We start from the raw sequence: 24,798 nt of genomic DNA on the forward strand, positions 1-24,798 counted from the left end.
TGAGGGGGGCGGCCGCCATGACCCTGAGGGCTTCGGGCCGCCTCACCCTGTGTGGAGCCCTGTTGCCCGACAAGGAGCCGCCGGGCGGGGACGGACACCACCACGACGACGACGACGACGACTCCGGGGACGAGCAGCAGTTCCTGGACGCCGAGGAGATGTGCGGCGGCCTGCTGCTCGCCCGCTGCCTCCCCCCCCGACGCACTGGTGACCTTTGACCTCTGACCCCGACCCTCGCTCGCCTCCCCCACTGGTCATCGTCTTTTGCGCTCCCCAAGTGCCCAGCACTGTTCTAGACGCCGGGGGAGGCTCCTTTATAATAATAATGGTATGGGGGGGAGCGCTGGCTAGGTGCAGAGCACTGTGCTAAGCGCTGGGGGAGATGCAGGGTCATCGGGTGGGCCCACGTGAGGCCTAATTCGCATTTTAATAATAATTATAATAATGTTGGTATTTGTGCAGCGCTGACTAGGTGCAGAGCACTGTGCTAAGCGCTGGGGGAGATGCAGGGTCATCGGGGGGGCCCACGTGAGGCCTAATTCTCATTTTAATAATAATTATAATAATGTTGGTATTTGTTCAGCGCTGACTAGGTGCAGAGCACTGTGCTAAGCGCTGGGGGAGATGCAGGGTCATCGGGGGGGGCCCACGTGAGGCTTAATTCACATTTTAATAATAATTATAATAATGTTGGTATTTGTTAAGCTCTGACTAGGTGCAGAGCACTGGCTTAATTCGCATTTTATTAATAATAATAGTAATGTTGGTATTTGTTAAGCGCTGACTAGGTGCAGAGCACTGTGCTAAGCGCTGGGGGAGATACGGGGTCATAATAATAATGATATTTAAGTGCTTACTACGTGCAGAGCACTGTTCTAAGCGCTGGGGGAGATGCAGCATCATAATAATGTTGGTATTTGTTAAGCGCTTACTATGTGCAGAGCATTGTTCTAAGCGCTGGGGTACATCCAGGGTGATCAGGCTGTCCCACATGAGGCTCAATCCACATTTTGTTAATAATAATAATGTTGGTATTTGTTAAGCACTGACTAGGTGCAGAGCGCTGTTCTAAGCGCTGGGGGAGATACAGGGTCATAATGTTGGTTTTATTAAGCGCTTACTTTGTGCAGAGCACTGTTCTAAGTGCTGAGGGAGATACAGGGTCATCAGGTGGTCCCACGTGAGGCTCAATTCACATTTTGATGCAAATAATAATGTTGGTGTTTAAGCGCTTACTATGTGCAGAGCACTGTTCTAAGCGATGGAGGAGATAATAATGTTGGTGTTTATTAAGCACTTACTATGTGCAGAGCGCTGTTCGAAGCGCTGGGGGAGATACAGGGTCATCAGGTGGGCCCACGTGAGGCTCAATCCACATTTTAATAATGATAATAATGGTGTTAAGTGCTTACTATGTGCAGAGCACTGTTCTAAGCGCTGGGGGAGGTACAGGGTATTCATCATAATAATGTTGGTATTTGTTAAGCTCTTAGTATGTGCAGAGCACTGTTCTAAGCGCTGGGGGAGATACAGGGTCATCAGGTGGGCCCACGTGAGGCTCAATCCACATTTTAATAATAATAATGTTGGTATTTGTTAAGCGCTCACTATGTGCAGAGCACTGTTCTAAGTGCTGGGATAGATGCAGGATCATCAGGTTGTCCCACGTGAGGCTCAATCCCCATTTCAATAATAATTATAATAATGTTGGTATTTGTTAAGCGCCTACTATGTGCAGAGCACTGTACTAAGCGCTGGGGGAGATACAGGGTCATAATAATAATATTGGTGTTTGTTAAGCGCTTATTATGTGCAGAGCACTGTTCTAAGCCCTGGGCGAGATGCAGGGTCATCAGGTGGCCCCACGTGAGGCTCACAGTCTTCATCCCCATTTTCCAGATGAGGGAACTGAGGCACAGAGAAGTGAAGTGGCTTGTCCAGGGTCAAAGAGCGAACAAGTGGCAGAGCTGGGATTAGAACCCATGTCCTCTGACTCTCAAGCCCGGGCTCTTTCCACTAAGCCATGCTGCTTTTCCCCTCATGTTCCCTCCCCTACCCCATTAATAATAATAGTAATAATAATTCTGGTATTTAAGCGCCTCTTACTCTGTGCCAAGCACTGTTCTAGAAGCTGGGATAGATATAAACTAATCAGGTTGCCCCACATGGGGCTCACAGTCTTCATCCCCATTTTACAGATGGTCACCGAGGCCCAAAGAAGTGACTTACCCGAGGTCACACAGAAGACAAATGAACTCCCTGTGGGTAGGAAATGTTGCTGTGGGCAGGAATGTGTCTGTTGTTGTATTGTACTCTACCAGGCGCTTAATGCTTTGTGCAAGGTAAGCGCTCAGTAAATACACTGATTGGGGGAGTCAGGATTAGAACCCAGGCCCTCTGACTTGCAAGCCCGTGCTCTCGCCACTAAGCTACACTGCTTCTCCCCCACGTCCCCGCTCCCTGCCCCTCACTTGGCAGGCAAGTGGCAGAACTGGGATTAGAACCCAGGGCCTCTCACACTTCAGTCCGGGGCTCCATCCGCTAGGCCATACCGCTTCAGCAAAATTTAATTAAGGTTGGATGGGAAACTGTTTCCCACTGAGCAGAAATCCAGTCATGATGAGTATTTCGGTTAAGATTTTCTTGCAGATTTCATCTCTTTTAGTAGAAAAACAGGAAAAAAATGTGGGCGTTTCCTACTTTGCTGTTGACTGGGGATGGGGAAGGGTTGAACCTGACTCCCAGATAGTGGTTTTTATATATATATAGTATTTGTTAAGCACTTTCTATGTGCCAGGCACTGTTCGAAGCGCTCGGGGAGATACAAGGTAATCTGGTAGGACACAGTCCGTGTCCCACATGGGGCTCACAGTCTTAAACCCCATTTGACAGATGAGGTGACTGAGACCCAGAGAAGTGAAGTGATTTGCCCAAGGTCACACAGCAGACAAGGGGCGGAGCTGGGATCAGAACCCAGGTCCTTCGGACTCCCAGGCGCGTAGTCTGTCAGCTAGGCCGTGGGAAACTATAATGCGTGGAAGTGAACGATCTGAATGCTAAGTAGGGATTTTAGGATTGGCCTTGCTAAGGATATGAAGCAATGTCTAGAAATTTAGGGTTGTGTTGATTACTACCCTAAATAGCGCATTCATTTGCAGAAACGGTTTCAAATATGAAGATATCTCTTAGATAAAAGATAAAATTCAAGCATACAGCTTGACCTAGAGAAAGAGCACGGGCCTTTAAATCAGGAGACCTGGGTCCTAATCCCAGCTCTGCCACTTGTCTGCTGTGTGACCTTGGAAAGGTCACTTTTCTGTGCCTCAGTTTCCTCATCTGAAAATCAAGGATTGAGTATCTGTTCTCCCTCCTACTTAATCTTAGTTCCGTTTGGGACACGGACTGTGTCCGACCTGATTGTTTTGGGTTAACCCCGGAGTTTAGTACAGTGCTTGGCTTGCCGGTTTCACCTCTACAATATCGCCAAGATCCGCCCTTTCCTCTCCACCCAAACGGCTACCTTACTATTACGGGCTCTCGTTATATCCCGGCTAGACTACTGTGTCAGCCTTCTCTCTGACCTCCCTTCCTCCTCTCTCGCCCCGCTCCGGTCTATTCTTCACTCCGCTGCCCGGCTCATCTTCCTGCAGAAACGATCTGGGCATGTCACTCCCCTTCTTAAACAACTCCAGTGGTTGCCTATCGACCTCCGCTCCAAACAAAAACTCCTCACTCTAGGCTTCAAGGCTCTCCATCACCTTGCCCCTTCCTACCTCTCCTCCCTTCTCTCTTTCTACCGCCCACCCCGCACGCTCCGCTCCTCTGCCGCCCACCTCCTCGCCGTCCCTCGGTCTCGACTATCCCGCCGTCGACCTCTGGGTCACGTCCTCCCGCGGTCCTGGAACGCCCTCCCTCCTCACCTCCGCCAAACTGATTCTCTTTCCCTCTTCAAAACCTTACTTAAAAATCACCTCCTCCAAGAGGCCTTCCCAGACTGAGCTCCTCTTCCCCCTCTACTCCCTCTGCCATCCCCCCTTTACCTCTCCGCAGCTAAAGCCTCATTTTCCCCTTTTCCCTCTGCTCCTCCACCTCTCCCTTCCCATCCCCACAGCACTGTACCCGCCCGCTCAACTGTATATATTTTCGTTACCCTATTTATTTTGTTAATGAATTGTACATCGCCTTGATTCTATTTAGTTGCCATTGTTTTTACGAGATGTTCTTCCCCTTGACGCTGTTTAGTGCCATTGTTCTTGTCTGTCCGTCTCCCCCGATTAGACTGTAAGCCCGTCAAACGGCAGGGACTGTCTCTATCTGTTGCCGACTTGTTCATCCCAAGCGCTTAGTACAGTGCTCTGCACATAGTAAGCGCTCAATAAATACTACTATTGAATAGTAAGCCCTTAACCAATGCCAGAGTTGTTGTTAGTATAATAGATTATTACACAGGGAATGCCTTAAAGAATCACGGGAGGAGATCAAAATGGCATTTTCATTTAAAAGTTGTTTCTTTTTGAGTCTTTTGGTCATGATTCAGCTAATGATGGCAGATTTGAAAGTGGAAAAAAATGGCAAAAGTTAACCAAGTGTGGAGAAATGTGTAGAATCCTAGTGCTTATTTGGCTTTGTAGTAATAGTAGCTTTGGAGTTGTGGGTATTAGGTGTAATGCACTATATGTACTAGGCTTTTGGGAAGACAGACAAGGGACCCATCCCCTACCCACAAAGAACTTTAACAGGGCGGCAGCCAGAAAAGTATGTGTAAACAAAATAATCAAAACAGGTGATAGCACTTTGATTTCTCTGTTCAGTGTGCAAAGAGGTGGAGGATAGGAAAAATGTGGCAGTCAGTGTTCCTTAAAATACCATTGGAATTATTCTTTTATTGTTCATCTTACCTTATCATTCTTAAATTAGGTCATTCACTTTTCAAGCCCCTTGAGTGATTTTTGTGTCCTAAACCCTGGCTTGAGGTGGGGCAAACCCAAACCTAAACCCAGTCGTCAGGCTTTGGACATGTTCACATCCTGCCCCACCCCCCCCCAGTATTCCTCTTTTGGGCCTGGGCAAGGTATAACAAGGGACTGGAATTTCTGCTGGACCAGAACTGAATCAGAGAAGTAGTGTGACCTAGGGGCTTAGTACTTAGTACAGTGCTCTGCACATAGTAAGCGCTCAATAAATACTATTGAATGAATAGGGCTAGAGCACGGGCCTGAACATCAGAAGGACCTGGGTTCTCATCCCGGCTCCGCCACTTGTCTGTTGTGTGACCTTGGGCAAGTCCCTTCATTTCTCTGGGCCTCAGTTCCCTCATCTGTGAAATGGGGATTAAGATCGTGATCCCCATGTGGGACGGGCTGTGTCCAACCTGATTAACTTGTGTCTACTCCACTGCTTAATACAGTGCCTGGCAAATAGTAAGCACTTTACAAATATCATTAAAAAAAAAAAAGACGGGAGACAGAAATTTCTAGTCTATTCAGCGCTCCAACAGATTTGTCCTCTCTACATTTAGAGTAGCTGGATGTAGAATTCCAAGTTTGAAATGTATAAAAAAGCTAGTTTCTTGTCTTAATGGCACTGAAATAGAGACAGTAACCAAATTGTTTTCTTTTTAATTGTAGTTATAATTGCCGATGAGTACTCCCAGAAAGAAATTAAGGTGTATGGACGTTTTCCTTTGGTGGATCCTTGGTGGAGAATGAAGGTGGAGGTTAAACTTGTGGGATCAGAGTACTGGGTACAGGGTTACCCATCCTACTTTTTACAGACTCACATACCAGACAACACAAAATCCATTTTTTCCCTCTTTCTTCACAATTGTGGTCTTTCGAATGATATCAAAGCTAAGTTTTGGGAGTGGGTTTCGGAAGAGTCGCAGCTTCCATATCCGAACTTCAAAAGTCTCGTGAAAGCCCTATATGAGTTTGAAATGGACCGTCTTCTAGAAGAAAGGAAATCACAGAAGAAACTTGACAGTTTGCAGAATGAATTCCAGGGCCCTTTGAAAACAAGTAAGTGTAATTTTAACAGTGAATTCCAGGCGTTTTGTTCCCTGCCATGTTTGATATTCTTTATCTTATAAAAATATTCGAAATTCACTCATGATGTAGGGAATGCATTTGTTGGCGTTGCTATTGTCGGCATACGATCCGACATCTAGGGGAAAAGATTATAATGTAATCAAGATTTATGGAGACCTGGAAGTAAATTTCAATGGAAAAATAGATCTGGGCGAATCAAATGAGATAACTTAATGCAGTTTCTGAGTGTTATATCCAATGCAGCGTTGATTATCGTTGATTATAGCTGTAACTATCAAGTAGTAGCAAGATTGTTGGAGTCCCTGTAGGCTAATGACAATTTATTATTATTTTTTTTGCTAGTGTAATTTTACATTTATTCTTTGGTGCACATTATTCCATATTTTCTTACAATCAAAACCTTAACTCTGATAGAAATCAGCCCCGAATCAAATTATGGACACTGGGAGATAAATTCAAGTAAGATTTCTGCCTCTGAGACCCTGGGTTATTTAATTTTGTTGAGGAAACAAAAGAAAAATCCTCGAGAGTAATTTTCTTCTGGTGTTCTCAGCAAAATTTACATTGGCATTAAATCTGTTTGGTTTGGTTGATTTACTCATCTGCATGTGGTCCTTCAGACCAGCAGTGCCTTTCAAAATGAAGCAATTTTGCTACCTTCTCACTGGCAACAGCCAGCCCACTCTTTTTTTATAGAGCCAAGCCTCTGTAGTTCTACGAATGTAAGAAGAAATAGCCTCAACGAAATCAATGGTCCGCCCTACCCAGTATTATGTATCCCACGGTAGCAATAATGGGTATTTCGAACACAAGCGTTTTGGCCCTTCCTTTTACCAGCTGTTCCCATGAAAGCGTGGCTAGTTGTATGACCACAGTAGTCTCCGATAAACTCGTCTCAAAGCAGATGTTTATTCTTATTTGATAACGAATCCCTGTGGCGATTTGATCCCCAGTTGCTTATTCGACCGCAGTGCTAGCTCTGAAGTTTCCGAAGATAGTGGAATTTCTTCCGATCCTTCTACCAAGCATCTTTGAGAACCTCTTGAGCTCAGGATATCCTGAACCCATGTTTGAAAAAATGCAAGAAACCTTGGATTCAGAGCCTTGGAAGTTTGGATTCAGTAAAGTAAGTAGGCCGACAGCTCTTTGAAGAACACTCTCTGTCTGTGACTACATCAGTTAAAGGCAGCCTCCGATATAGGCATTTTTGGCCAAAGTTGCAGTGCCGTTTATCATTTATCAGGAATGGTGAGACTTGTTTCTTCTCTCGTTTCCCCTCATGAAGCAGAAATGGCACAAATTCAAAAGGGGAAGGAAATGTTTGCCTGTTGTAAATTACTCATTGAGAATATTTTTGAAAATCCAGAGCTTTTTAAAATTTGGTTCCTGTCTTTTTAATGCATGGGTGGAGTAGGCAAAAATGCCATTTATTCTGAAAAATCAATATTTTGATCCTCAAGCAAATGTAGAATTACAATGCAAGGAGGCTGTCTTTAAATGAAAATGTTATATATGCACTCACACATATTGTAGTGATAGGCAGTGCTCTTTATGTTATTAAAAAAAAACCCCACCAACACAAAAAATCTTGGTAAACCTGGTAAGACTTAAGTCCCAAAGACACTGGGTTTATGTGATTTATACAGCTTAACCATAATGTGAGGTGGGGGATAAACCTTGTGGAGAAGAAATATTGTTTCCTGTTAAGGATGGTGGTGACCTTTCTAGTATCTGATATAATATCAAGGGACCTTGGGAAACTCTTTAATCGCCTGCCAGATCCTCCCATTTTTCTGCAGGCTTCCTTAACATCTTGTTTTTTGGAAGAGAACCCCAGTTTGTGTGTCTTTTTGCTCCTCCTAATATGACACTCTGATGACTCAGCCTTACTCCCTGGTCAGTTGATCCTCCTCTCACAGTAGATTACCAGGCCAGTTGTGGGACGTCCTCAGGATGTCCATCTCGTCACCACATCCGAGGCCAAACAGTCAGTGGTATTTATTGAGCACTCCCTGTGTGTACTTAAAGTGCTAAGGAGAGTACACTACAATGTAGTTGCTAGACACCTTCCCTGCCCTCAACGAGCTTACGGTGTGGAGGAGGAGACTGACATTAATATAAATAAGATACGGCTATGGACATAAGCGCTGTGGATCTGAGGGGTCTGTGAACACCAAGTGCCGAAAGGATACAGATCCAAGTAATGGCTCCACGGAAATGCCCATATGTAAATGTTCATTTCTTTTTTTTTTTTTTTTGCCCTAGTGGTTACGTTGTTTTGGTCAGTCCTCAGCTCGTGGCTCTCCTCACACTAGCTGTTTCATTTCTTCTCCGAAATCAGAACATTTCCCCCAATGATCTCTCTTAAATGAGACATTCCTCCTTTTTTCTTTCTCTTTTTTTTCCCTCCAACAATCAGAATTCATTTCCATAGCACTTCCATTGACTTGGCATGTGTCTTTCCGCCTGTCTTCCCCAAAGATAACCTACAGGGAATTTGGCCTCGTTGGATGCGAGGCAACGTGGACGGCCCTCTGTCAGTGTAAAGCTCTCCTCGAGACGATTCCCGTTCTCCAGAAGAACGCCTTAATCACGTACACCAAACTGAAGCAGAACTGTAGCTACTTTGGGGACACCTACGTGGAGCAAGACAGACTCACCCGAGAACTGTCGAAGCAGATGGCGGTACAGGATACCTGGCACGCCCTGGAATTTTTGAGAGATCACGGGATAATTGTCTGCGAAAAGGAACGGGTCGCCCTGTGGGACCTTCACCAGGCCGAAAAGGACATCGCCTTTTACATCGACCATCTCCTGAAGATCCCCGCCTGGCATCTAGGAGTCGACGTAAAGGAAGTCCTGAGATCCGGCCTGAGCCAGAAGGCCAAGATGGCAGACGGTGACGACCCTCGGGAGAGGGGTCCCCCGAACGGCGCTCTAGGGGTCTGGGGCACGGGCGATGGTCCTTCTGGTTCCGAGGGCGACGTGGGAGAAGGAGCTGAGGGGGACGTCGAGGTGGACGAGGATCAGCAGAGCGCCCTAGAAATGATCTGCTCTAACCCCGTGACCGTCGTGAGCGGCAAAGGAGGGTGCGGGAAGACGACGATCGTCAGCCGGCTCTTCAGTCACATCAGGCAGATGGTGGAACTTGAAGTCAAGAAGGCCTGCGAAGACTTTGAGTCGGACCGAGACGTGCCTGAAGAATGGAAGGTTTTTGGCGATCACCACCAAGGCGAAGAGCTTTCTGTGGATAAGTACGTGGAGGTTTTACTTACCGCCCCTACTGGGAAAGCCGCAGGTCTGCTGAGACGGAAAACTTCCCTTCATGCTTACACCCTGCATCAGGTAAAAAAATAAATAAAAATCGGCTAACGATCTTTTATCCAGACGCCAATAGAACATGCCTCTTTGGGCACCAAAGCAGTTTTCTCTAAATATTCTGTCTCCTTATAGAAAACAGCGTGACCAGAGTTCCAGAGCGCGGGGCTGGGAGTCAGAGGGCTTAGGTTCTAATCCCGGCCCTACTACCTGTCTGCTGTGTGAACCTTGGACAAAACACTTGACTTCTCTGTGTCACAGTTCCCTCATCTGCAAAACGGGAACTCAATCCCTGTTCTCCCGCCTCCTTAGACTGTGAGCCCCGTGTGACTCGGAACGGTGTCCAACCTGATGACCTTATGTCTCCCTCGGCACTTGGTATAGTACCGTGCTTGGTACGTAGTCAGCGCTTAACAAGTACCACTAGAATTTTGTACTTGAGGTGTTGGCATTCACTAATTCTCTTCCCCCCAGCAGCTGAAATCTGGGGATCTCGTTGGGCAACCTCCTCTTCCTCCACCTTTTCCGTCATACCTTCTGCCTCTGTTTTTCTCCGAAAGTTTTCTTTCTCTGACCTCTGTTCTCTCCTGGCCTGGCCTCTCTTCCCCCATTTGGCCTCGGTTAAGACTGTGAGCCCTAGGTGGGACAGGGACTGTGTCTAACCCGATTTGCTGGTATCCACCCTACGGCTTAGTACAGTGCCTGGCACGTAGTAAATGGTTATCAAATACCATAATTATTGTGATTATGAATATTATGATCCCCTTGTATGCCCAGGTTGATGGAAGATTGTTCATTGCTGGAGGGAAGTACCTAATTCATGTTTCTCCCAGAACAAATTCTTGGGCAACTTTTTGGTTTCCTTAATGCCTTAAGCTGCCCTATATTTTGGCATGTTCCAGCAGAAGTTCCAGAAGCCGGATGCCACCTTCTCACCGGAGACCCCATTTCAAAATTATCAGATTTTGTAGTCTAAAGCAACTCTGAACAGAGCCCTCAACGTCCTAGGGAGTGGCGACTAGTATTTCCCACTGTGGACTTGTACTTGGTTTTGCGTTGATAGTGGAAATGAGAAAATTCCCCCGTAGGCATTCAATCGGTAGTGTTTTTTAAACATTTACCCTGTGAGGAGCATTGTACTATGGTCTCAGGAGAGTATACTGGAGTAGGTAGGCGTGACCCCTCCCCGTAAAGGGCTTACAATCTGGCAGGGGAGGCCGACACGAAAATAAATTTCAGGTTGGGGGATGCAAAAGAGGTTAAAGATCTGTGCGTGAGTGTTACTGGGGGCAGTAATAATAATGATGATACTTGTTAAGCACTTACTATGTGCCAAGCAGTGTTCTGAACATTGGAGTTGATACAGGTTAATCAGGTTGGATGTAGTCCCTGTCCCATATCAGGCTCACAGTCTTAATCCCCATTATATAGATGAGATAACTGAGTCACAGAGAAGTGAACTAACTTGCCCGAGATCACACAGACACCCATGACCTTCTCAGTCCCAGGACTAGGCCATAAGTAGAAAGGAGAGCCAGTGTTGAATTCCCATTTTACAGAGGAAGTAACGGAGAGACAGAGAAGCAACTCACCCTAGGTCACCCAGGTTAAAAGCAGAGCTGGGATTAGAACCCAGGTCCTCTGACTCCCAGGTCCATCCTCTCCTCACTAGGGACCTTTTCATTGTGATCTTAGTTTTGCAATGGAGCTTTGGTTATGAGATGAAGGTGGGGGGAAAAGGAGGAATTGCTTTTGTAATGGACCTTCCCGTTTATGAAAGATACATTAAAAATTCACTTCTAGTAAGGCTAAAATTTGACAAAACATGTTGAAATGGGACATAACGTAATTTTCTTTCACTTGTAGGTCAATTATAGCTTCTACGCCTGGAAGCGGAGTGACTCTCCACTGTCTTGGAAGTTTTCTTCAGTGAGGGTTCTTGTGGTGGATGAAGGGAGCTTGGTGTCAGTCACTACCTTCAGATCGGTTTTAAAGTTATTGTGTCAGCACGCCCGGCTGGTTAAGCTTATTATTCTCGGTAAGTAAAAACGGGTTTTTTAAAATATCCCTTTGAAGGCACTGTGGTTTAGGAATCATCCCCAGCAATGGTATTTATTGAGCGCTTGCTATCTGTACGGCACTATAATCAGTCAGTTATTGGTATTTATGTTGGTATCTGTCTCCCGCTCTAGACTGTATGCTTTTTGTGGGCTGGGAATGTGTCTGATACTATTAGATATGTTGTACTCTCCCAAACGCTTAGAACAGTACCTTGCATGCAGTAAGTGCTCAGTAAATATGATTGAATGAATGAATGAATGAATTTCGTGAGTGCTTACTATGTGCAGAGCACTGTACTAAGCGCTTGGAAGAGTACCATACAACAGAATTAGCAGACACGTTCCCTGCCTGTAACGAGCATACCATAAGCATCAAACAAACACTTCTGTTACTGTGAGAAATATGGGGAATTTAATACCTCCCATCCCACCTCCTCACACTCTGTGTAGCCTGGACCCCACCCTACCGGACATTTCATCCCTAGTGAAACTCTTTTTTTTCCATCTTCTGTCCGCCAGGCGATGTCAGGCAGCTCCCAAGCATTGAACCCGGCAACTTGCTAATGGACATGTTTGAGGCTTTTAAGACAAGAGGCTGTTCTATAGAGCTGAAGACGAATCATCGAGCAGAGTCTCAGGTCATCGTAGACAACGCCACAAGGTACGAGCGGTCTTTGGGGAAAAACCGTGGGAAAGAGTAGATGATGTGCTCATAGTAAGACAAAGTCTGCGACAGCTAGGACTTCTCCGATTTTTCACAAAGTAATCAAACGATGGAATTTATTGAGTGCTTACTCAGCACTTGGGTTAGTGCAAATACAGCATAATTAACAAGTTTCCAAGTAACAGATGTTAGAAACTTTAGTCAGTGTTGAAAATGCTGTCTTTGAGGTCAATTGCACGATTAGATGTAAGAGTGAATCAAATCAGTCTTAAAGATAGTCCAAATATTTCCTCGTTCCCACCGTCAGCCCTGCCACTGAGCTCTGCAATTCAAACTTTAACAGGTAAAGAAATAAACGAATTGAACATTCCTTACTTCTGGCCCAGAATAAATTATTATTGCACGCGAGTCTCTGTTTTAATTGAATATTATTTCTTTTTTTTAGCCTAGACAAAAGTAGGCATTTATCTTTTCTGTGGATAACACTTTTGATATCATTTTCAACCTGTAGAGAAAGTAGATGGAAAATCTTTAAAGAATCGTTTTGAAATATGATGTTCAGAGACCTAGCAAATTCTGGGTTTTATTTTTGATCTTTGTAAAAAAAAAACAAAACAAAACAACTTGCACCTTTAAACTGCAGTTCTGATTTTTAAAAAAATTTAGAGGATTTAACTCCCCCCGCAAAAAAAAAAAACCCAAAAAACTGAAGACAGTCACAGCAGAAGTGGGCTTCAGCAAAGGAAGAACTGTCCTAAAACAAGCACTCACACCCAACCCAACATCACTCGCTACAAAAACGGCAGATTGCTCGGTGCTGAATTTAGCTCCTGCAAAAACTACACTGCATGGATATTTGCAATGTCTAGTGACTAGAGCTGTTCCTCCAGGAGCCTAAACTTCAACGAAGGAGGAGGTTTCTGGGATGACTGAGCTCCAGAGCAGGGGAATGACGGGTCCCTAGCGTACCTAGGCACTTCCAGAGGGAGTCCTGACTATGGTGGACCGACTGACCTTTGCTCTGGGACTTGTAAATCAACATTCTAGGGTCAAACAGGACCCTGGTTCGATTTAGCTGCGTGCTCCACCAGCGAATAATAGAGTGGAGTCCTAATGTCTTACTGTGTTCATTGTTGGACTTCTCCGAGTTTTCCCCTTGTATTTGTGCAGAGGGTTCTCAGAGAGTGTACTCATCTCTAGTTCAGAGGTAGATTGGCGCTGAAATCTCTGAATGTCAGTTCCTGTGCCTGCTTCAGTTGATTGGCTCCAGTCAGTTTGTCAGTTGACCTTGCTTTGGGCACTGATTGTTGGGGTTTGTGCTTGAAGGTCATCAAGAAAGAATAAGATGTATTTAAAATAGAGCTACCCAGGCTTTGTCTAGTTCCCAGTTGCCTTGCAAATATTTCTCATGATGGCTTTCCTCATTTTATTTTTTAAGATCAGGTCAATCATGGTATTTATTGATCACTTACTGAGTGTGGAGCACTGTAGTAAGCCCTCTGGAGAGTAGAATTTAACATAGACCTATTCCCTACCCACAAGGAGTTTACGGTCTAGAGAAAGGTACTGAACATTTAACTGCCCCAGTCCAGGGTTCAACTGGATTTACAACTTTTTTTTTGCAGCTAGTTCTTAATCGGGACATGTAGTTACGATGTAAGCTTTGGAAAATGTCCCTTTTGACGTTATCATGACCGAACAATACATTAGAGGTGACACGAGCATTATTACCTCCAAAAGCTTGGATTCTCACAGTGTGTTGTGATCTGTGTTCAAGAATCTCTGAACGAAAGCTCCCAAACTTTGATGCAGAGGTGAAAATATTCCAAGGTCTCACAAAGCCATTCCCAAGTGAAGACAGAAGATTCGTTTTGATTCTTCTGCCTGCAGATGGAGGCGATTTGTGTAAGTTTTCTTTTTAAATGACAGTTGGGGTGAAGACGTGTGCCTATCTATACGAGAGTGTCTTTTCTCGGAGAAAATGGCCTTGGACCTTTCCAGGAGGCTCCAAAGGGTCCAGCAGGTGGGGCCAGAGAAATCAGTGGTATTTATTGAGTGCTTACCACGTGCAGAGCACTCTGCTAAGCACATGGGAGAGTCCCCTACCACAGAGTTGGCACCCATGCATTCCTTGACCACCAGGAGCCTAGGGAATTTTGTGGAGTTACTTGGATTACCTGTGGCTTTTCACAGCCCTCCAATGCTCCTATTCCTTAAGAGCAGATAATGGTGGGGTTATTTGGATTATCCATGGCTTTTCATAATCTTCCCTAAGAGCAGATAATCGAAAGTGAACTGGAAAGGTCACTTAAGCAGTATTTTGGTATGGTGAGTGATTTTTCAGACTCTGTTTTTCCCTTTTAAGAGGAAACTGACAATCAAAGGTATTTATTAAGCACCTACCATTTGCAGAGCACTGTCCTAATAATGTTGGTATTTGTTAAGCGCTTACTATGTGCCGAGCACTGTTCTAAGCGCTGGGGTAGACATAGGGGAATCAGGTTGTCCCACGTGGGGCTCACAGTCTTAATCCCCATTTTACAGATGAGGGAACTGAGGCACAGAGAAGTTAAGTGACTCGCCCGCAGTCACACAGCCAAGTGGCAGAGCTGGGATTCGAACTCATGAGCCCTGACTCCAAAGCCCATGCTCTTTCCACTGAGCCACGCTGCTTCTCCAAGCACTTGAGAGAGTACAGTACAACAGAATTAGCAGACACATTCCCTGGCCGTAACAAGTTTAACAGGAAGGAAGCATTAGCCGGTTTTATGTTGCATTGCATTTTTTACTTTGTTCCTTAAATGCCAGCCGATTTACCTGTGTCTGAAATATGAATGTATCTGTCTCCATATACTCAGATTCTGCCGTAAATACTTTACTCAAAGAAGGAGCAGCCCTGAAAAGTGCCAAAGAATCACAGTTTATTGCATTCAGAAGGTAACCAAGCACGTGAAGATTTTTTAAATCGGTTTCTAGTCTCAAAAACTGTGACGGTGAATTGGACATGGTAAAGCGAACGCAAAATTAGCACAGTGAAATCATTCCTCTTCATTTTGAAATTTTTATTGGGCTTGACACTTAACAGTTTCTGATTTTATGACCGAAAAGATGGATAGGCTAATATTGGAAACGGTTGCTCTCTAAAGATCGTCCAACCTACAGGAAATTATGTTGAATTTGCAGTTTGTGGTGGTTGGAGATAAAGGGAAGTTAGTAAGACTTGTTTTAAAAATTCCATTTTTATCAATCAGTAGAATTTGGACGCCTTCAATGTCCAGAGCACTGCTAAACCCTGGGGAGGATACAGTTGTGTTAATAGACATGATCTCTGCTGTCAGGGAGCTTGCAGTCTAGTAGAGGAGACAGACACCGAGTACTTTTCAGGTAGGAGGAACCAAGAGAGTAAAAACTTTATACATAAGTGGAACAGGGGTGTGTGGTGGGTACCAAGTGATGCTGAAGTGGAACTTGGACTATGTGTTGTTGGGGGGGGTGGGGGGGGGGTGAAGGATTAATCAGGGAAGGCTTCCTGGAGGAGATGTGGCTTCAGAAGGGCTTTAAAGATTCAAGAAACAGTGGTCTCCTGGATGCAAAGAGGGATGGAGTTCCAGGGAAGAGGAAGGATGTGATTAAGACTGTAAGCTCTGTGTGGGACGGGGACTACGCCTAACCTGATTAGCTTGTATCTACCCCAGCACTTAGTACAGTGCCTGGCAGGTAGTAAACACTTAAGAAATACCCTTGAAAAAGAAGTGTGTGTGTGTGTGTTTAGAGGGGTGAGGGAGGCAGCAAGTGAATGCAAGCTTTTAGAAGAGTGCACTTGGAAATGAGAGGGGAAAGACTAGGAGGTATATGATTTATTTTTTGTTACGGAAACATTGCTACAGTAAACATGTAGTACTTCTTGTTGTTTTTAGGCAAGACTGTGACCTAATAAATGAATGCTGTTGCAAGCACTATTCGAACCACTTAACCAGGTAAGAGAACTCAAACATCTACTGTACGTGCCATCCTTATTCACGTCTTTGTCAGGGCTGGTCGGATCCAGGTCAGAATTTGTTTGGCTGATTTACCTAGAGGTGACTTCATTCGCTCTATTTGAGTTTTTGGTAAATATATTATACCTATTATCATTTCTGCCACCTGTTTAATTGGAAGAGATTAGTGGTAGAACTGAATGATGTTTGTCATTTCTGGAGGTTGAAAGATGATCGAGAAGGGTGCCAAAGGGGCTGGGAAGGAGGCAGAGGAGCAGATTGTGTAAGAGGTAAAAAAAAAAAAAAAAATTGTATTAAACGAAACTTTCTATTGTGCCAATTTTATTCATTTCCACCTCTTTCTAACCCAGAGACCATAAAAACAAAATGCTATTCCAGTGTGACGATAAAATCTGTTGCACAAGAAACGCTAACCTCAGCGACGTAATTGAAAAAGGACCTCGTAATTGCAAGGAAGCCAGCCCTAGCCACGGAGACGAGAGCGTACTCTTCAGGAACGAAAATTCTGCTGCCCCTGGTCACGGAGACGGTAAAACCGACAGATTGTTTGAGACGGACACTCGATTGTGTAACGGAGAGATATTTTTCATAACAAATGTAGGTGGTGCTCTTAGCGTTCGATTTGCTTTTCAGAAAATGAGCCCTGATCCCAGAACGGCGTTAGGTTAGGAGAAATAGAATGTGCTTTGAGTCATGCTCCCACAGTGAGAATCCATCTGTATTAGACTTTCTGTGGATCTCTGGCTGATGTCTTTTAAGAGAATTCTCCCCCCATCGCTGGAAGTTTACCAAGATGAGGGAAGAAAAATAGTTTTAAACATTGTTCACTGAGGGTGGGGAATATGCTTTTATTTTTTTATGGTGTTTGTTAAGCGCTGACTCTGTGCCAGGCACTTTACTAAGCACTGGGGTAGAAACAAGCTATCATGTTGGATACAGTCCCATGTAGAGTTGCTAGTCTTAATCTTCATTTTACAGATGAGGGAACTGAGGCACACAGAAGTGAAGTGACTTGCCCCAAGATCATGCAGCAGACAAGGGGCGGAGCCACATTGCGATGTCTTGGCTCGTGTTTTTAAATGACAAGCAGGGAGATTTTTAGTTGGGCATCTGGCTAACTTTGTCCCTTACTGTTTTGAGGAGCGGAGAGGCAGAATGACTTTGGCAGAATGCAAGGGACTCCCTCACTGATTTGGTGAAGCAGGAACATAATTCCAAAACAAGAGCAAAAAGGTATTCTCTGGTAGCTGAGTTTTTCTCTAGGCGAAGAGCTTGAATGAAACTTAAATTTTAGGGGTCGGGGTTTCACTTTGGCTTTACCAGTGAGTAGCTAAGTGTGTGTCGGCTCTTGAGCTACTCTTGGGAAACCCATTTGGCATCTTTTTTTAAATCGATGTACGAATTTGGGGGAGAGAATCAGAACCCCTGAAAGGACTCTCCAACCCTCTTGAGGTGGCAGGTGCTTGAGCTTTGTGAGGGGCTGTAGGGAGCCCCAAAATGGGCACTCAGAGCACAGCGGCGGGAAGCAGAGTGGCCTAGTGGAAAGACCACAGGCCCGAGAGGCAGAGGACCACAGGTCTGATTCCGGCTCCACCTCCTGTCTGCTCTGTGAACTTGGGCAAGTCCCTTCTGTGCCTCAGTTACCTCACCTGTAAAAGGGGGATTTGATCCTCCTCCCCATGTGGGTCAAGGGATGTGTCCAACTTGATTATCTTGTATCTACACCAGCGTCTAGAACAACGCTTGATATATATTAAGCCCATAACAAATACCACTTATGAAAAAGAGAGAGCAGGGGACCTGAGTTCTAGTTTCAGATCCCCCACGAGGTTTCTGGATGACCTCTGGCAAATCGCTTCACTTCTTGGTACCTGTTTCCTAATCTGTAAAGTGGGGATTCTGTACCTGCTCTCCCTTCTGCTTAGATTGTGAGCCCCACGAAGAACAGGGACTGTATCATAATTATCCTGTATGCACCCCAGAACTTAGTAGGATGGTGTTTGACAAATAACGAGTGTTAAAATACCACACAACCATTAGAGCAGGGACAGCTTTCTTGTCACCTCCGGCTGCCGCTTTCCATTGATTCAGTGGGTGACTGGAAGTGGTCGTGGAGGGGTCGTGTGTGGATCTGAAGCAGTCGGGGGGTGCCTGACCCTCACAATGACACCCGGAGCTCCTAATGCAAAATCTTAGAAAATGTAGGGTACAGTTTCTAAAGACTGAAAACCCCTGGTTCCAAGGACAAGGTGCTGTTATAGTTGCATCTTAGCTAAATTTAATCCTACACCAAGTGGAATAATGAAATTCTGAATGCGAATGACACATAAACCCGTCTCTTTTACCTTTTGCTCTAGGATGTAGTGGATAAGACTTCAGAAAAACGCTTTTTAACCCTCGATAACATGGCCGGCTTGGTGGTCACCGTGGATTTTAGAAAACTACAACGACACTGTCGTATAAAACACGCATGGGCAAGAACTATTCACACATTTCAGGTAAGAGCGAGTGGGCTAGTACTCATTCGATGGCTTTGAAAATGTTTTGTTGCACTGGGAAAAGCAGCCACATGCCCTTTGCATGGGAGTGCGTGACTGCTTGAACACAGTCTGGGTACTTGAACAAATTTGAGGTTGGTCGAGTTTAGTCAATCAATTATTGGTATTTGTTAAGCGCTTACCAGATGCAGAACACGGTACTGAGCATTTAACATATGCCCTTAGCTTGGCCTATTCCTTGGAAACATTTTGACACATTATCGCTGTGGGAAATGCTAAAAATAGGTAGGTGATTTGAAAGGGCAGTGAGCTTGCGGAGTTCTAACCTTTTTTGAATGGTATTTCACAAGGGCATACTAGGCCCCAAGCAGTGTGCTAAGCCCTGAGATAGAGACAAAACAAATCAGATGGTTCACAGTCCCAGACCCACAGGCGTTTCAGGTGTAAAAGGGAAGGAGGGAGGGGGAGAAAGGTTAAGTTCCATGGGAACAGGCAGTTTTGCCCTTTGGGGTCCAGAAAGGCTGAGAATAATAATAATGGTATGTAAGAACTTTGTGCCAAAAACTGTTCTAAGCGCTGAGGTAGATACAAGGCACAGTTCTGTCAATTAGTCGATAGTATTTATGGAGGCCGACTCTGTGAAGAGCACTGAAAGAAGTATTTGGGTGAGTACTTTACCCTCAGGGAACTTAGTCTACCCGGGTGGTCACTAAGATAATGTTTGTTTGTCCAGCACTACAGTGCCTGACCTATAGTAAGCGCTTAACAAATACCCTGATTTTTATTATGTGCTACTTGGGGTTGTAAATGCCTTGTGTGTTCTCCAGTACTTAATTAGTTGGTGCAGAAATGCCGAAAGGGCATTTGGAAGATAGAGGGGGTGGGGATGAGAAATTAAGATGGGATTTTATATGGAAATTAAATGTGATACTCCAGTAGACTGAAATCGTGCCTAAAAAAAATGTAGTCACAAGGTTTGGGGAATTAAGAAAACAAAATGGGGAGGCCCCTTGAGGAGTAAGGACCCCCTTATTGCAGATCACCTAGTAGTTGATTCCGACCATAATCGATTCTAAATGGACTCTTCCCAAAGGGGCTGGAGAGAGGAAGGAGACCGACAGACACCAGCGGATTGAAACAATTGCTTTAAACAAATTTCATCTCAGTACTTTGGCCTAATGATCTGCTGCGTCCCGGTCTGAGTTCTTTATAATGGGATGAACTCTGCTTTGGGCATTGGTTTTTCTACGTTTGGCTCTCCGGCTGCCGATTTACGTGGGCCTGCAGATCTGTATTTTTGCTTTCAATTTGTCACCAAATCCAGTCCCTCACCACCCAGGGACCGTCAAGATTAAAATCTCCGGGATCCCAGCCAGACAAGGGAAAGAAGGTTCAGTGTGCCTCCTCCTTTTCCGGATTGTTCTCCTAATGCAAATGTCTCTTCTCGCAGGGGTCGGAGGAGCAGACGGTGGTGTACGTGGTGGGCAGAGCCGGCCGCCAGCACTGGCAACACGTGTACACGGCCGTCACCCGAGGCCGTGCGAGGGTGTACGTCATAGCCGACGAGGCGCAACTCTGCCAGGCAGTCCACAGGAAGAGCTATCCCAGAAAGACACGCTTGAAACAGTTTTTGCAAGAGGCTTTTGCGGGCAGACGCGAAGGTCAGCAGGTCCCCGGGTCCCCGTCCACCCTGCATCCGGCCCGTCGGGGGATCGCCGAAAGCCAGGGGTTGACCATGGACCCCGGTGGGGGCGCGGGGGACACCGGACAGGACCCCGTGGCCTCTGAGGCGGAGGAAGAGGAGAGCACTCTGCAGTCAAAAGGAACCAAAAGGAGCGTTGCCTTAGGCAGCTTCGAGAGCCCCAAAAAAGGCATTGTGGTAAGTAAGAGGTGGGCATTTTTAGATGTTCTGTATGTACTCTTCTAAGAGCTTGGACTCAATACAAGCTATTCAGGTTGGACACAGTCCCTATCCCACATGGGGCTCGCAGATGAGGCAGCGGAGGCCCAGAGAAGTGAAGTGACTAGCCCAAGGTCACCAGACAAGTGGCAGAGCCCAAGCCCCTGTGCTCTATCCACAAGACCACACTGCTTCAGACCTGTAGCAAATCACTTCTCTGTACTAACTAGCTGAAATTGGCAAGAGAATGAAGGTTTCTACATTCAGTTGTATTTATTGAGTATTTACAGCTTGCAGAGCACTGTAGTAAACACTTGGGAGAGGATAGTGTAACAATAAACAGACACATTCCCTGCCCACAACGAATTTACAGTCTAGAGGGACTGGCATCGACTCCGCAGCCAATTTGCCTCCCCTATTTTCCTTTAATGTCCCTTGCCCTGGTCAGAAAAGCAGCCTGGCCTAGTGGATAGAGCTCTGGCCTGGAAGTCAGAAGGTCTTGGGTTTTAAATCCCAGCTCCACTATCTGTCTGCTCTGTGACCTGGAGCAAGTCACTTCACTTCCCCTGGCCTCCGTTACCTCATCTGTAAAATAGAAATTAAGACTTTGAGCCCACTACGGGACAGGGACTTTGTCCAACCTTGTATCTATCCTGGTGCTAAGTACGGTGCCTGGCTAATAGTAAGCATTTAACAAATGACTATTATTATTATTATTATTATAGTTTTATTTGGATTCAGCCAGCCCTAGGAGCTCTCCCTGCGGGGGCTACTGTCCAGCTCTCAGTAACCTGAGCTTCCACACCATCTCTCAACTTCAGTGGAGAAGGAGTGTAGCTTAGCTTAGTGGATAGAGCACAGGCCTGGGAGCCAGAAGGACCGGCGTTCCAGTCCTGGCTCTGCCACGTGTCTGCTGTGTAACTGTGGGCAAGTCAGTTCAGCTCTCTGGGCCTCAGTTCCTTCATCTGTAAAATGGGGGTTACGAGTGTGAGCCCCTGTGGAGCAGGGACTGTGTTCAATTCGATTAACTTGTATCTATCCCAGTGCTTGGCCCATAGTAAGTGATTAACAAGTATGATAATTATTATTATTCAGTGCCACTGCCTGAAATTGACTCCAGTCCTAGGGTAGTCCCAGGTCTCCCCTAGCTCCCCCTTTTTTTTTTTTGGTATTTAAGTACTTACTCTATGGCAAGTACTGTACTAAACACTGGAGTAGATAGGTAGATAGCACTAAACAAATGCCACAATTTTCATTACTGCATTATTTTTTTATGGTCTTAATACAGTGTCTGGCACAAAGTAAGAGCTTAAGTGCTGGGGTAGGTACAAGGTCACAGTCTTAAAACAGCATTGTTCTTTGTCAAAGAAAGTCTAAAACATTACTGCAATTCTGAGAGTTTCTTGTTTGAAATAGCCAATCATATCCACTCTCAGTGTGTTTATCACCTCTGTTGAATTGCACTCTCCCAAGTACAGTGCTCTGCACACAGTAAGCGCTCAGTAAACACAATTGTTTGCTCGTGTCTGAATCTTTCCCTTTCTGCTTGTATTCCAGCAGGTGGTGGAAGCGCCATCTCCGCTCGTATCCAGCAGATTTGATAACCTGAGTCTGAAAAACTTGCAGCCCAGGCAGCTCTTCAAAACCACAAACAATGAAGGACAGTAATTATTATTTTTTAACAGCACAGATGAATTATGATGTTTCCTTCCATCCAGCAAAAGACACCACGCAGAACCGAACCTCTACTTTGTGGATCCCCCATACAACGGTGCATTTTAAAATGGAGCGGTTTTTTTTTTTTGCGAGAGAGGGGTAGGGTAATTCTGTTTTTAATTACGTGTCAGAAAGTAATTCATAGAGCTCAGAACTCCCTGCATTTTCAGGATTAGGGTTGTTTCCTCATTTGGGTACGCGCCCCTGCTACTGACCTGGTTGTAGGTTCCCTCAGCTACCTTGCGTTAGCAGCGCTGCATTGCAAAGCTCAGTGATGCTACCCCATCATTGTTTGAAGGAGCTGCTCACGAGGAGCTTCTGGGACAACCTGATTGGAAGTACAGATCTCTGCTGCCTCCCGCAATCCCAGACGTTTTCATTGTAAAAGCTTTTTTCAGAAGCGTTGGTACCTATTTGGCCATTGACAGAACCGGAGGTCATTGCAACCTTGGCCTGCCCAATCTCAACAGGAACACTTGTGGAGGGCTAGCACCGGGTCAGAAAGGCCGATCAGCCAGCTAAAGTTAAGATTATCTGGATAGAATTAGGGACGGCTTTTCTTAGCAGATCATCAGGTGGATGTCAGGAGTAGCCAGTGTCCTCCTCCGGTTCGTTAAAACTTGGCCCAGCTAGTTTCAGGAGAAGAGATGGTAATAGTAATTGCGGTATTTGTTAAGGGTTTACTAGGAGCCAGGTGCTGTCCTAAGCGCTGGGGTAGTTACAAGACAATCAGGTAAGGCACAGTCCTTGTCCCAAATGGGTTCGCAGCCTTAAGGAGGAGGGAGAAGAGCCATTTAATGCCCACTTTACAGATGAGGACACCGAGGCTCAGAAAAGTAGTGACTCGGGGTCATGCAGTAGGTAAAGGGCGGAGCTGGGAATTAGAACTGTGGCCTCCTAACTGCAGTCTTGTGCTCTCTCTGGGCTATGCTGCTTCTCTTTCTTGTTATATCTTTTAGATTTACCAAAGGCACAGCCATAAGGACTTGTTTAAAACAAAACACGTGTCATTTTACCAAGGGATCCTTTTAGGAGTAAAACCGCCTCAATCCTCTATAGAAAAATACGATTGTGTTTTAGCTGAAGTTTTGCAGGACTGTGGAACAGAGGTAAAAGCCACATACGTTCAAAAGGAGCAGGGCTGAACTGGCTTCCCCTCACTGGATTTTACTGGATGCTTTTTGAGCGTGGAGCAGTGTCATAAGTAAGTCATCGGGGAGGATCCAACAGAGGCAGAGGGGAATAAATGGAATGGAGAGTTGCTCTGGGACAGTCCTCACACCCCCCTGCTCCCCCAGAGAGAGTTCTTGCCACTCTCTCTTCCTAAGCAACTCGTGTCCCAGAAGTGGGTGAGGGAACAGCACCCCAAACATCTACTCACCCAAATCAGGACCTGCCAACCGTTTGCGAGGTGAGACGAGGTGAGCTTCGAATAAACGCGGCCAGTAACTGGTGTGCTAAGAAATGTCTGCTTTTTTAAAATCACCGTTTATTCCATTGTGTGGTTTGATTTTTTTCCATACAAATATCTGCAACAATGAGTTCCCCAAAACCATACATAAGACGATAAATATCATGCTATTAAAGTATTAAATTTGTACAAAAATACTTTACAGTTTAATACTTGTTTGTTACAAATAAAAATACATATTTAAGTGACTCATGGGGTTGGTTTTTTTTTTAAACTTGATTCTGCTTTAGTTTTTTCATTTCTCTCTGCCCCGGCAGTACTGAAGTGTGAATGAGTGGAACGGTACATTTGTGTGTGCACAAGAAAGGTGAAGGGATAAGGAATATAATATTAAGAAATACTTTTGCTAAGTGGTGTCTGAATTATTGACATTAACCAAAAGGTAAGAAAATGATCGCTTATAGATGAAGTTTCTAGTCAGTATACATCTCTAGCATCTTTTATATTCACTAAATAGTCATTACAGCAACTACTCAAAATACAAACAAATGAAAACAGCTGCTGGTGAGCATAAAAGCAACCGTGTCATTTTATTGCTTTTGAGGGGTGGAAAGAATCTTTTTTTTTTTTTTCCTCTTGCAAAATGTATTTACAGTTTCTAAATTTCTAAAAGGGGCGTGGCTCAGAACAAAAAGGTGGTTGGTGAGGAAGTTATAAAAACAGGTATTTTAAACCTGTTGGTCTTGAATTATAATTGACAAAGCCAAGAGAGGTGGCCAAAATTTGATTTGTCTGGCATTACGATGCTTTGCGTAAACTGCCTTCGTTTCTCACTGCATTCTCTTTTCATTTTAGTTCACCTCTCAGACTGTGAGCCCCATGTGGGAAAAGGGCTTGGGTCCGATCTGATTAGCTCGTATCTACACCAGCGCTTAGAACAGTGCCTGACATAGTAAGCGCTTTAACAGATACTATAATTAAAAAAATGGATTTTTGTCCCAACAGTACTAATTATCAGAAGTTTTAACTACTTTAAAAAATTTTAATGGTCATAAGACCTCCCGAATGATATTTTGTTGCATATAGGGATTAGCAGAACTTCAGCTCCATTTGACTGATTGATTCGGGCAATGCATTTCCATCTCCCACTGCCCTCTAAAGCAACCGAATAGTACTAACTGTTCTC

General features: G+C 45.0%; 1 protein-coding gene across 3 annotated transcripts; it reads left to right on the forward strand.

The window, feature by feature from the left end:
• Window positions 1-23,860, forward strand: HELB (DNA helicase B). Of its 3 annotated transcripts, none has more exons than XM_007666285.2 (13): window positions 1-207; window positions 5,628-6,017; window positions 7,001-7,173; window positions 8,529-9,392; window positions 11,232-11,403; window positions 11,945-12,086; window positions 13,867-13,994; window positions 14,948-15,026; window positions 16,007-16,066; window positions 16,438-16,684; window positions 18,445-18,585; window positions 20,036-20,464; window positions 22,043-23,860. In XM_007666285.2, the coding sequence occupies exons 1-13, from the start codon at window positions 18-20 to the stop codon at window positions 22,151-22,153; spliced, it is 3,126 nt and encodes a 1,041-aa protein (XP_007664475.2). In that variant the 5' UTR covers window positions 1-17; the 3' UTR covers window positions 22,154-23,860. The 3 variants fall into 3 exon arrangements, with proteins under 3 accessions (XP_007664475.2, XP_007664476.2, XP_028934605.1); XM_007666286.2 differs by having other exon boundaries at window positions 22,046-23,860; XM_029078772.1 differs by lacking the exon at window positions 1-207 and adding an exon at window positions 2,301-2,342.
• The last annotated feature ends 938 nt before the right edge of the window (window positions 23,861-24,798 follow it).

Source organism: Ornithorhynchus anatinus, chromosome 14, assembly GCF_004115215.2.
Source record: "Ornithorhynchus anatinus isolate Pmale09 chromosome 14, mOrnAna1.pri.v4, whole genome shotgun sequence".
In the NCBI taxonomy this organism is placed as follows: Eukaryota; Metazoa; Chordata; class Mammalia; order Monotremata; family Ornithorhynchidae; genus Ornithorhynchus; species Ornithorhynchus anatinus.